The sequence below is a fragment of the Hypanus sabinus genome, chromosome 8, assembly GCF_030144855.1.
Source record: "Hypanus sabinus isolate sHypSab1 chromosome 8, sHypSab1.hap1, whole genome shotgun sequence".
NCBI classification, from domain to species: Eukaryota; Metazoa; Chordata; class Chondrichthyes; order Myliobatiformes; family Dasyatidae; genus Hypanus; species Hypanus sabinus.
Window position 1 is genome coordinate 78286795 of NC_082713.1, and position 12812 is coordinate 78299606.

At 40.9% G+C, this 12812-nt stretch overlaps 1 protein-coding gene across 3 annotated transcripts in view; it reads right to left on the reverse strand.

Moving 5' to 3' along the window:
* The window catches only part of LOC132398243 (interferon-inducible GTPase 5-like), a 28915-nt gene extending 17214 nt beyond the window's left edge, over window positions 1-11701 (reverse strand). Inside the window, exons 1-3 of one of the 3 annotated variants that reach the window (XM_059977380.1) lie at window positions 11619-11701; window positions 4865-4994; window positions 2865-2996 (exon numbers count right to left, since the gene is read on the reverse strand). In XM_059977380.1, coding sequence (XP_059833363.1) covers window positions 2865-2884 — 20 coding nt within the window. In that variant the 5' untranslated portion in view covers window positions 2885-2996; window positions 4865-4994; window positions 11619-11701. Of the gene's footprint in view, window positions 1-2864; window positions 2997-3137; window positions 4843-4864; window positions 4995-5458; window positions 5599-11618 lie in introns of those variants that run through there. The other 2 variants (XM_059977379.1, XM_059977381.1) reach the window with 2 other exon arrangements.
* Window positions 11702-12812: the final 1111 nt, after the last annotated feature.

Genomic DNA, 12812 nt, shown 5'->3' on the forward strand with positions numbered 1-12812 from the left:
AGAAAAGTGTGTATAATAATTGGTAGAGACAGTGAGACAGGCCAATTATGTGGCAGCCCACCAAAAAGGAAAGAAAAAGCAACAGAGTAAAGCCTACTTTTCCTCAAAAGTCAGTCCCATAGAATTAAGCCCAGGACAAAGAGTGATGATTAGAATATATCAACCCACCTCCTTTTTAAATCCAAAGTTTGCAGGGCCCTATGAAGTCCTTCAATGTACAAAGTACTGACTTCTCCAGATCAAAGTGGTTGCCAACATATCAACCAGCTGAAATTGGTGGGGAAAAAAAGGAACGTTATCACCATCAGCATGTAACAATTGATGTACATGATAGCCGTGATCTGGGAGACTGGAGGATGAAACAACTCTACCATGAAGATGGGGACAGGTCCGATGAAGGGGGTGATTTTCAGTTCCCTCATCCTGAGAACCAGGGAAGATTTGTCAAAAAAAAAATCAAGAGAAAAGGAAGATATGACAGTGCTTGTCCCTCCTATCTGGAAACAATATTGGGTGAGGAAAAATGGATGCTTTGAGTCCAAAGACAATTGGGAGGCCAGATTGGATAGTCTACAAAGCAAATAGAAAATATGGTCTTAAAATAATTTAAGATTTAAACTGGGAAGAATAACAGATAATACCCTTGTGTGTTACAGGCATTGGTCATGGTCATGGTCATGGTCAGTCTTGATCCAGAGCCAGTGCAGCGGACAAATGTGTCAACAGTTATATCATTGCTTGGAAAACACTCATTGAACAAAAATAAAAAGCATATCTTCTCAACTGACATGGGTAATGTGGTCCAGAAAAGGAGAAATAGAGGACTCAAACTTGTATGAAGGAGAACTTCAAGATCCAACACACTGATACAGATGAATATCTGTAGCACTATGTTGTTACTGAATTGCCACCAATTCATCACTTGACTGCAGACTGGACACGTGTTGTGGAGGGGGCCAGAGAGATAATTCATCAATGAACTAAACACACTAAAGTAATTAAAAACACATGCTGGTAAGGCAAATGAAATATTGAACAACCAGGCTTTTGGATTAAGATTTCCAATTGGGGACAAATGTTCAAATTTATCTGTGGGTAAGAATAATATCACATGCTGTTGTAAAATTTATTAATTTTATGTACCCTGATAATTGTCTTACTCAATGTATATCAACTGAAAAGTTGGAAGGCCGAAATAATGGAAAAAATTGAGGATAATGCTTTAATGAAACAGCAGAGATGATTGTCAGTATAAAATGTGTGAATTTAGTAAGTAAATGTTAATATTCTTTATAGAATGCAAGTGTTGTGCATCTGCTGGGGTTCAACTGTTTGAGAGGAGGATAATGATCCTAAGATAAGTAACTCCAAGGTAAGAGGAGGGCGATGTTGGATAGAAGAATCTACAGTCTAATGAAGGACAGGGAAGCAGACAAACTAGTTATCTTTCTTCCCTCCGTTTTGTGGATTCTGAACTGATTCTTGCTCTTAGATAATCTAAACAGAGCAATTGAATGTGAACACAGGAAGCTTCAGGTAATGACCTGCTAAGTCTGAGACCATCTTTGGAGGAGTAGCTACTTATTATGTAACATGCCAGACCTACCAAAGAAGCAATCGGTAATCTCATCACTCTGTCTGGGTTGCCTCATTTAACTGGTTCAGACCAGTCAGAGTTGAAAGACTCATACACAAGGCTGGGGTGGGCAGAACCAATCTTAGTTGTAGCCCTGTACAATGACGAGTAAGAAGGTGAACCAGATAGCTCAGGTGAGCTTGAGCCAATGGGATAGAGATCCAACAGTTCAATTGAAGAGAAAGAGTACAAGAGTCAGGAACTCCAAATACACAGGGGCAATAACTCTACAGTAACCAGAGACCAGCCATCACAGACATGGATGACCCCACATGTGGAGATTGGGACCAAGAGGAATGCCTGGCCAGCATAGACTCCATTCTTGGGTAATAGCTTTTCTCTTCATTGACTGTTTATGGAGGGTCAGGGATTCCTGTAGTTTTCACGCATGTAGGTAGTTTGTGAACCCACGTACTTTTTAATTGAGAAAATAAAAGTTATTGTTGGTAATTACAAATTCTCTGTGCCTCACTGATAATTTTTACAAAGGATAATTCTTGTAACAGTATCCTCCAGTGAGTGACTTATTTCTTGACACCCCAAGGCCTTCTAATACCTGTGAGGCAGAAGTCTCAAGAATGCAGGATTACCCCTCACTTTCCTACAGTGAATCAAGCTCCAGCAGCACTTAAGAAGTTGGACTGGTACACCATATGCTGCCCAAAACATTGAATCATACTTGCAAGATTTAATCATGCTGGCTGTTTATGCTATTCTACAATAAAATGTCCACTAAGAGAATGGACCAGGGCTTTAGTATGAGGTAACATTTCCTCATGTATCTTCATCTCCATCATGCACCATGCTTATGAGGAAAGCTATTGTTGCTTCTTTTATGTTGCCAGGTCTACTGTGATGAAATTGTGAGCCAACCCCAAGATGGGATCAGATTGATCCACAATGCAGTTTTTCAAGAAGGCAGGTCCCAGCCACATGCTCACAGGCTGTTAGAAACTTGTAATAACTGCTGTTACACAGAAACATAGAAATCTACAGCACATTACAGGCCCTTTGGCCCACAATGTTGTGCCAGCCATGTACCCTACTCTATGATGTTCTTGATGTCCATGTCCATATCTCAAAAACAAATAAAAAGGATTTAATCTGCCAGAGATCCAGATCTGCCTTGTTCTAAAGAGAAAGCTGAACACTGTACGGCATCTGCTCTGGCAGGTTTTGTTCACGCAGGAGAGCTGGGAAGAAACAAAGTCCGTAATTTCCGACCTACCTGGAGCTTGACCCTCCCATTCCTGATCTCCGTCTTTTGTTGGCTGGCGTGTATAATGATCTGGTGCCTACAGGGCTTTAAATGGATGCTCTGGGGAGCCTTTTTGACTTTCCTTCTGTGATTTTTCTACTTCTAGAAGAGATGACAGAGAAGGAGGTGTGTTTTGTTTTAATAGCAGACATATCCAACACTCTGAGGCAAATCACACAATCATTCTTACTAAGTGTTGGTTTTAGGCATGCAACTTGAAAATATGCAACTGCATTGACTCACCTTGCCTTAGTCAACCTGAAGAAAGTGATTGTGAGGGCAGTCGTGCTTCCTTCTCAATGTACCAAGGAAGAAAAACTTATCATAAAACTCAAGAAATAGAGGTTGTCTGGACTCTCAAACATAAGTCAGTTGCTACCTTGCCATGCAGTGACAGAAACCCTTGTGCTGCAAGGTACCACTTGCTGTCTCGGTGGAAAGACAGTGGCAATCACTTCGGGGAAAATAAAAATTTGCACTCACAGTCCAAGCAATTCATAGAAAGATGTTATTTTTCTGGACAGCAGCTGTCAGGGAAATAGCAATTAAATTAAAATAAAAAGATGATTTATTGAAATTCTATCTCGTTATTACAGAAAATAATAAAATTAAATACCAAACTAAATCAAGAGGATGAGATGTTTCAGTGTTGTATCCATAAAGCATTGATGAGTTAGAATAGAGTGAGACAATGTTACACCAGAGAGTAAATTCTAACTGGCTGCATCGCCGGCTGGTCGGGAGGAGCCACTGCATACGATTAACATAAGCTGCATAAAGTTGTAAACTCAGTAAGCTCCATCATGGGCAGTAGCCTACCCAGCAACCAGCACTTCTTCAAGGGGCGATGCCTCCGAAATGCGGCAAACAACATTAAGGAACCCTAACACCCAAGACTTGCCCTCTTTTCATTGCTCCTCATCAGGAAGGAGGTACAGGAACCTGAAGGCACACACTCAATCAATGAATTCTGTGCTTTAGCGATTCCACTGCTTATCCGGCTAAGAACGCTGCTGACTGGAACTAGTGAGGTCGGGGCAGTGTGTTTTAGCTCTCAACTTTCCTTTGCGGAACGACCGACCCCACACACCGTCCACTTCAGGTTGTCTACAACGAAACATCGTTGCAGCGCTCTGTCAGATGGCTCGAACAACTTCCAAGGTCACTGTCCTCTGGCTGGCTGGACCTTTCCATATGAACTGTGTACCATCTTTCCATTGGCACCCGGTGGTATTGAAACTTGAGAGACGAGCCCACAAACGCTTGGGCCTCCACAACTTCTCCACAAAGAACGCGGGTCAGATGCTTTTGTTAATCCATCTGTACCTTGTTTTAAGCGGTCTTGTGATGACATCTCATTCAATGCCGGGAATAGTCAGACAGGCTGGAAAAGTTAACTAAACGTAAACGGGGACTGACGAATGGGCTCGGCCCGAAACATCAACTGTACTTCGTCCTATAGATGCTGCGTTCCTCCTGCATTTTGTGTGAGTTGCTTGAATTTCCAGCACCTGCATATTTTCTCGCGTTTGCGTAAACAGAAAATTGTTGTTTCCTCACTTGTTTTCTGGGCGGTTTGCAATAAGCTGCTGTCTTGTTTGCAGCATCCTGGGTCACTCTGAATCGTGATTTGCTTCAGCTCTCGTTCCCTGGAAACACCCGAACCTCTTTATCATAAATTTAGGGCAGTTTGCTGCTATTGTTACATGCTCAACTTCAGTTTTACTCAGAAACCTGCAGATCCCCGATGTAAAATCCCTACACGCCAGTAAAAAGGACAGAAAAGTAACACCGGTTCAGGAGGTTTCTCAAATTGTTCGCGCTGTATATTGGATTTACGGTCGTTTACAACGAGACCTTGCTTATAAACAGGTAGGGTACGCTGTCCAGAATTGTTTCAATCTATAATAGATTAACATCTATAAAAGTAATAAATAGACTCAGTTTGTCATTCAGATTCTTGTCTTTACCTGCACCGGATCTTTGATCAAGAAGGCTCCGTCAGTGAATGTCCGCTTTGATCAGAAGTCCGTTGCGATTTGTATTTCTGTGCTTCATCTCTCCTTCACACTGTGTACCTCTCATCGATTGGACAGATCGCTGTGTGTTATCCAATAAGAAATAAAGATATGTATGTAATTACTTGTTGCCGGGTGACTTCTTTTTCATTCTGTTGGTTGGGTGTGTCAAGAGTGCTGACAGTGCACTTAGAAACTCTGTACTTACAGAATGCTCTTTATTAGATTCCTGCAATATACCCTTACCCGCATGCCCATCAATGTATACATTTCTGAATTCTTCAGGCAGTCATCTACGTTTAGAATACTTTACCGCAGCCGACTACCTAAAGCAATCAAAGGTCCTGCGGTTTGATGGGCAACATGAAGAGTTGAATAGCACGCGAGGGACTTCTATAAAACCAAAATAATGTGAGAGACAAACTTCTATAGATACTCAGCGGGGAGTATCCTAACTGGTTACAGGAGATTTTACCCAAATTCCAGTAACACGTCATTATGGCCACTAGGTTCGACCATGTTTATACAAGCAGACACGGTACTTACAAAACCACCCCACTCCCTCATCTTGATCTCGCTGAGCACATCTCCATAATGTTAATTCCAGGCCAGGTGCCAGGCTAACAACTTCTTCCTCTAGAGGTCAACAAGACAAACGAGGAGATTATTGACTTCAGGAGAACTCGCACCAGTTACACCCTGTTTACATCTGCCGCAAGGGACTGGAAGCTGCGAGCAGTTTCGAAATCCCAGGCGTGCACATCTTACAAATCTTTTCAAGGTCTCCGACCACATCCTGCACAATCAGAAAAGTTCACCAACGCCTCTAATTTCTAAAGTTCAAAGGAAAATTTATTATCAGAATACATATATGTCACCACATACAATCCTGAGATTATTAGCATAGAACATAGAAATCTACAGCACATTAAAGGGCTGATCATCTAACCTAATCCAGAAACTGCCTAGGATTTTCCTAATGTATAGCCCTCTATTGCATGTACCTATGGAAGGGTCTCTTAAAAAATCCCATTGTATTGACCTTTACCACCATCGCCGGCAGTGCATTCCACACACACTCACACTTTCTGTAAAAAAAATTACCTCTGAGATACCCTCTGTACTACCTCCAAACACCTTAAAACTATGCCCCTCATGTTAGCTATTTCAGCCCAGCTGTCCACACGGTCAACACCGCTCATCATCTTATACACCTCTATAATGTCTCCACTCATCCACTGTCACTCCAAGGAGAGAAGGCCAAGTTCACTCAACCTATTCTCATAAGGCATCCTCTCCAGTCAAGGCACCATCCTTGTAAATCTCCTCAGCACTCTCCCTATAGTATCCATATCCTTCTTGTAGTGAGATGACCAGAACTGAGCAGAATACTCCAAATGGGGTCTGCCTATGGTTTTATATAGCTGTCACATTACCTCACGGCGCTTGAACTCAATCACACAGTTGAGGAAGGCCAGCACACCATAAGCCTTCTTAACAACACTGTTAAACTGTGTAGCAGGTTTGAACGTCCTGTGTAGAAGATCTTCTCTGATCCATCGCACTGGCAAGTGTCTTGCCATTCATATTATATTCTGTCTTCAAAGTTAACTTACCAAAATAAACCACTTCACACTTACCTGGTTTGAATTCCATCTGCTACTTTTCAGCCCTTTGCCTTCTATGGGCAAGCCAATTTTGGATCAAGGTCTCCTTGAATTCTATGCCTCCTTACTTTCTGAATGGACATCCTATTGATGTCCTGCTGCAACTTCTGACAAATCTCCAGACTATCTGCAAAACCCCCAACCTTTGTGTCATCAGCAAACGTACTAACCCACCCTTCTACTTCCTCATCCAGGTTATTTATAAAAATCACGAACAGGAAGGATCCCAGAACAGAGCTCTACAGAATGCCACTGGTCACTGACCTCCATGCAGAATTTGAACATATACAACCACCCTTTGCCTTCTATTGGCAAGCCAATTCTGGATCCACAAAGCATGGTCTCCTTAAATCCTATGTCTCCTTACTTTCTGAAAGGACCTTGCACTGGGAACCTTATCAAATGCTTTACAGAAATCCATGTACACTACATTCACTGTCCTACCTGGATCAATGTATTTTGTTACATCCTCAAGGGTTCAATCATGATTGTAAGGCATAACCTGTACTGCTTAAAGTCAGGCTGATTATCCCTAATCAGATTATGTCTCTCAAAATGCTCATATTCTTCTGCAACAACTTGTCCACCACTGAAGTCAGACTCAGTGGTCAAAAATTTCCTGGGTTACCTCTACTCCCTTTCTTGAACAAGGGAACAACATTTGCAACCCTCCAATGTTCTGGCACTTCTCCCATCTCTGTTGATGATGCAAAGATCATCGTCAGAGGCTTAGCAAATCTCTCCCTCACTTCCCACAGTAGCCTGGGGTATACCTCATCCAGACCTGGTGACTTATCTGACTTAATACTTTTCAAAAGCTCCAGCCCATCCCCTTTCTTAATGTCTATATGCTCAAGTGTTACAGTCTGCTATAGGTTATCCCCACAATTGTCAAGAAACTTTTCCCCGGTGAATACTGAAGCAAAGTATTCATTAATTACCTCCGCTACTTCCTCTGACTCCATGCACATGGTTCTACTATTGCACCAGATTGGTCCTATTTTCACACGGCTCTTCAGATGATTGTAGAATGCCTTGAGGTTTTCGTTATTCCTCTTCACCAAGGCCCTCACCAGGCCCCTTCTAACTATCCTAATTAGATTCTTATGCTCCTTCCTGTCAACCTTGAAATTTTCTTGACCTCTAACAGTACCTAGTTTCTTGAACATTTGCTAAGCTATTCTTTCCTTCTTAATTAGATTTTCTACATCCTGTGTACACCATGGTTCTTTTAATGTACCATCCTTTTCCTGCCTCAATGGAACATACCTATGCAGAACATCATGCAAATGTTCCCTGCACATTTTTGCTGCATTTCTGCTGTGCAATTCCCGAGAACATCTCCTCCCAATTTATACTTCCAAATTTCTGCCTAACAGCATCATATTTCCCCCTAAATCATTTAAATGTTTTCCTAAATTGTCTGCTGCTAACCTTCGCCAGTGCTATGGTAAAAGAGATAGAGTTGTGATCACTGCCTCCAAAATGCTCATCCCTCGATAGATCTGACACCTGACTAGGTTCATTGCCTAATACCAGAGCAAGTACAGCCTCTTCTTTAGTTTGCTTATTTACATATTATGTCAGGAAACCTTCCTGAACACAGCTAACGAACTCCACCCCATTGAAACCACTTGTTTTGAGGAGATGCCAGTCAATGTTAGGAAAGTTAAAATCACTCTACTTGAGTTCCTCTTTTGCTGCAGCTGTGATACTATCCCTGATTAGCAATGCCATGCCCCCACTTCTTTTGCCTCCCTTCCTGTCCTTTTTGAAACTTCTAGAGACCAGCACATTCAGCAGCCATTCCTACCCCTAAGACATCCAAGTCATAGATCCACATATTGATCCACACTCTAAATTCAACCACCTTGTATATGATACTACTTTCATTAAAGTAAACACATCTCAAACCACCTGGCTGAGTGCACCTTTGCTCTAACATTTGTCTGTGCTTCCTCACAAACTCTCCGCAAGCTGTCTCTACTTCTGTGCCATCTTCTGTTTCTCCACTTCGGTTCCCATCCCCCTGCAAATCTAGATTAAACCCTCTGCAATAGCATTAGCAAACCTCCCTTCCAGGATCACATACAAAATACTGAAGGAACTCAGCAAACCAGGCTGCATCTATGGAAAAAAGTACAGTCGACATTTCAGGCCAAAACCTTTCAGCAGGACACTTTGTATTTTTTTCCATAGGTGCTGCCTGGCCTGCTGAATTCCTCCAGCATGTTGTGTGTGTTGCTCAAATCTCCAGCATCTGCAGATTTTCTCTTGTTTGTGATTTGGCTCCCTCCCAGGATTTTGGTTCCTCCCACCCCAATGCTAATTCTTATATTGGCATTGAATCTTTGGACACAACCTAGCTTTATTTTTAATATACAGTATTTTTTTTTGACACGATTTAAAGAATCTATTCAATATATGTAATTAATTTTCTTGATTATTTATTATTGTATTTTTAATTTCATTTATTTTTTAACTTTATTTATTATTATTATTATTACTCTGTTAAATTATGTATTGCGTTGAACTGCTGCTGCTAAGTTAATAATTTTCACGTCACATGTCAGTGACAATAAAACTGATTCTGGATTTGACCACACATTTGTAGAAGTTTGTCAAGGTTTTCAATGTCATGCTGAACCTGTGCAAAATTCTGTCAAGCTTCCTTCACAATAATATTTATATGATGTGTCCAGGATGGGTCCTCTAAAGCAGTGACACCCAGGAATTAACAGTAACTGACCCTCTCCACCTCCAATCCTGCGATGATTACTGGCTCATGGACCTCTGGTTTCCCTCCCATGAAGTTTACAATCAGTTCCTTGGTCTTATTGCCATTGAGTGAGTGATTGTTGGTATTACGCTTCCGGGCCAAATTTAGAACCTCTCTCCAGTGTGCTGAATCATCAGCCCCTTTGAAACAGCCCACAACAGTGGTGTCCTTTGCAAACTTGTATAAGGTGTTTGAGTGTACTTCGCTACACAGTCATACATTTAACACAACTATTTCAGGGGTCTATATACACATCCCTGTGGTGTTCCTGTGCTGATGGAGATTGTGGAGGAGCAGTTTTTGGCAATCTGTACTTACTGGGATCTACAAGTGAGGAGTATCGGAATCCATTTGCACAAGAAAGTATCATAAGATGCTGAAAACAACTGGATTATGCACATCCACACTCAAGTCCTCATTCTACAGATGTGGACTAGATAACATCTACATCACTGCATGATATGGAAACTGTGGCAGACAGGGAGGTTCTACAAAGGGTAGTCAAAACTGGCTAACATATCACCAGCACCAGCTTACCTACCATCAAGGACATAGAGTGGATACAGAAAGGTGCCAGAAAAGGGCCAGTAACATCATGAAGGATCTCACCCACCCTGCTTATGGATTGTTTACCACACTCCAATCAGGGAAGTGGTTACCAGAACCATCAGAATCAAAAGTACTTACTTTGTCCAAGCAAACACGAGGAAATCTGCAGATGCTGGAAATTCAAACAACACACACAAAATGCTGGTGGAACACAGTAGGCCAGGCAGCATCTATAGGGAGAAGCACTGTCGATGTTTCGGGCCGAGACCCTTCGTCAGGACTAATCGAAAGGAAAGATAGTAAGAGATTTGAAAGTAGTGAGGGGAGGGGTAAATGCGAAATGATAGGAGAAGGCCAGAGGCGGTGGGATGAAGCGAAGAGCTGGAAAGGTGATTGGCGACAGTGATACAGAATCTGTATCTGTATTATCTGACTACCTGACTACCTAATCAGTCCATGTCTATCTAATAGTTATATACCTGGTCCATTTGAATATCTTCCAATAATTTTCCCACAACTGATGTCGGCCTCACTCACGTATAACTTCCTGCTTTATGTTTAGAGACTTTTAAACAACAGAACAACATTGGCTATCCTCCAATCATCTGGTACCTCCTATGGCTAATGATGATCTAAATAACTTTGCTAGGGCTTCGGCAATTTCTGCAATTGCCTTCTGTAGGGTTTGAGGGAACACATTGTCAGGTCCTGGGGATTTATCGACCCTGAAGTTCCTGAGGATAGCAAACACCTCTTCCTCTGTATTTCATACAGGGTCCATAAAGTTGATGGGGCTTTGCCTCACTTCTATAGACTCTGTATCCATCTCCTGAGTAAATACAGATGCAAAGAATTCATTGAAGATATCCCCCATCTGTTTGGCTCCTCATATAGATTACTATTCTCGTCTTCCAGGGGACCAATTTTGCCTCTTGCCATCCTTTAGCTCTTACCATATCTGTAGAATCCCTTAGGATTCTCCTTCACCTTGTCTGCTAGAGCAATTTCATGCATTCTTTTAGCATTAATGGTTTCTTTTGTAAGTTTTCTAGCATTTCTCATAAGCACCTAATTTGTTTCTGCTTTCCTATTCCTGCTAAGCACCTCCTGTTTTCTCTTTACCAGAGTCTCAGTATCTCTTGAAAATCAAGGTTCCCTACAATACAACAATTGTTATCTTTTACCTTTTATTCCAACAGGCTCATACAAGTTTTGAACTCTCAAAATTCACTTTTGACGGTCTCCCACTTACCAAGTACATATTTGACAGAAAACTGCCTGTCCCAATACACCCTTGCTAAATCATTTCTGATACCTTCAAAATTGACCTTTCTCCAATTTCACAGCCTGCGGACCAGACCTATATTTTTATATATTTAATTTGAATCTAATGGCATATGCCAATCCTCATGACAATGTACCAATACTGCTCAAAACTAGATATAAAGAACAGTGGTGGTTCACAAATCCCTGCTTCTACCAATTTTCTTACACGTTAGTCCAGATCTTCTCCTGTAACTGCTTTGTAAATTACCCTTTGCGGCTTCCTTGTGGAATAAAATTACTTCAAACTCACAGCAGGCAAAATAGAAACTCTTCCCCTGCTGTTTAATCTGTAAGGAGAGTTTTGCATTAGTTTCCATGAATCTATCAGCTGTGATTATGATGAAGAAATGGTATAATTTATATTCCATTTCCTTCAGCTACTTACCAGCAGAAAAGCTTGTAGTTTTGATCTGCGTCAGGTCCCAGAAGCAAACTTTAGTAGGCATTAATTTATTTTTTAAAATTTTCTCCCACATGACATGAAGTGAGCGGGGTGTGAGACAGAAGCATGTAGATGATAGAAAGGAACATGTTCTCAGGAAGGTGACATGCATTGTTGGCCTCCACCTTTTTGGCATGTACTCTTCTTGATGCTGCCATCAGACAGGAGGTACTTTGAGCCTGAAGTCCTACAACTCAAGGTTCAACATAGCTTCTTTCCCCTCATATTTAACATCCTAATTGCACTTGCAAAAATACAGCTGCATATGTAGATCATTATCTCATATACAACTGCACACACATCCTGTCAACAGTACCAAGAGAAATGTCATTTCATCATCTCCTTCCTTGTTGAACACTGTCAACTGCAGTTCTCTGCTCTTCCTCCAACTCTTGAACTACACTTTCCAGACCACTGAGATAGTCAGCTGATAGTGTGTTTGTTGTAAGATGATATACAGTGTAAATGGTTCTTCTTTCTTTACTAATCTTTTTATTGCTTTAAAAAGAGCACATATACAAACAAGAGGAGAATTATCTCAAATATACACATCAATACCAATACAAACAGAAAGTGAAATAGCCATTATCAAAATCATACATAGTATTAAGCTAATACATAGTATATAATAAAAAAGACAGCTAATTCTCATCAATTCATAGAAAGAAAAAAATGTAAGTTTTTAAATTTTGAAAAACCACTATACTCTCCGAGAAAAGGGGAAAAAGGACTGGGGAGTCCATTCTGAGGATACGACCAGAAAAAAAGGAAAGACTTTCTGATCAAATCTAAAATTTTGAAAAAAAAAATTGGAAGAGTAATAAATCAAATCAAATGAAAATATTGAATAAAAAGTCACCAGATTTGCTCAAATTTAAAGGATGTATCAAATATTCAACTTCCTATTTTCTCTAAACTTAAACAGGATATAATGGAGGAAAGCCAATAAAAGACAGTAGGTGGATTAGAATCCTTCCAATTCAGTAAAATGGCTCTTCCCCAATGAAGTTGAAAAGGCCATCATACAGTGAGCGGAAACAGGAATGTTTTACTTCCAGTGGGATAATCCCAAGGATTGCCGTAAGTAAATTAGGTTGTAGGTCAAGATTCAAGACTTTTGATAACACTTTAAAAACA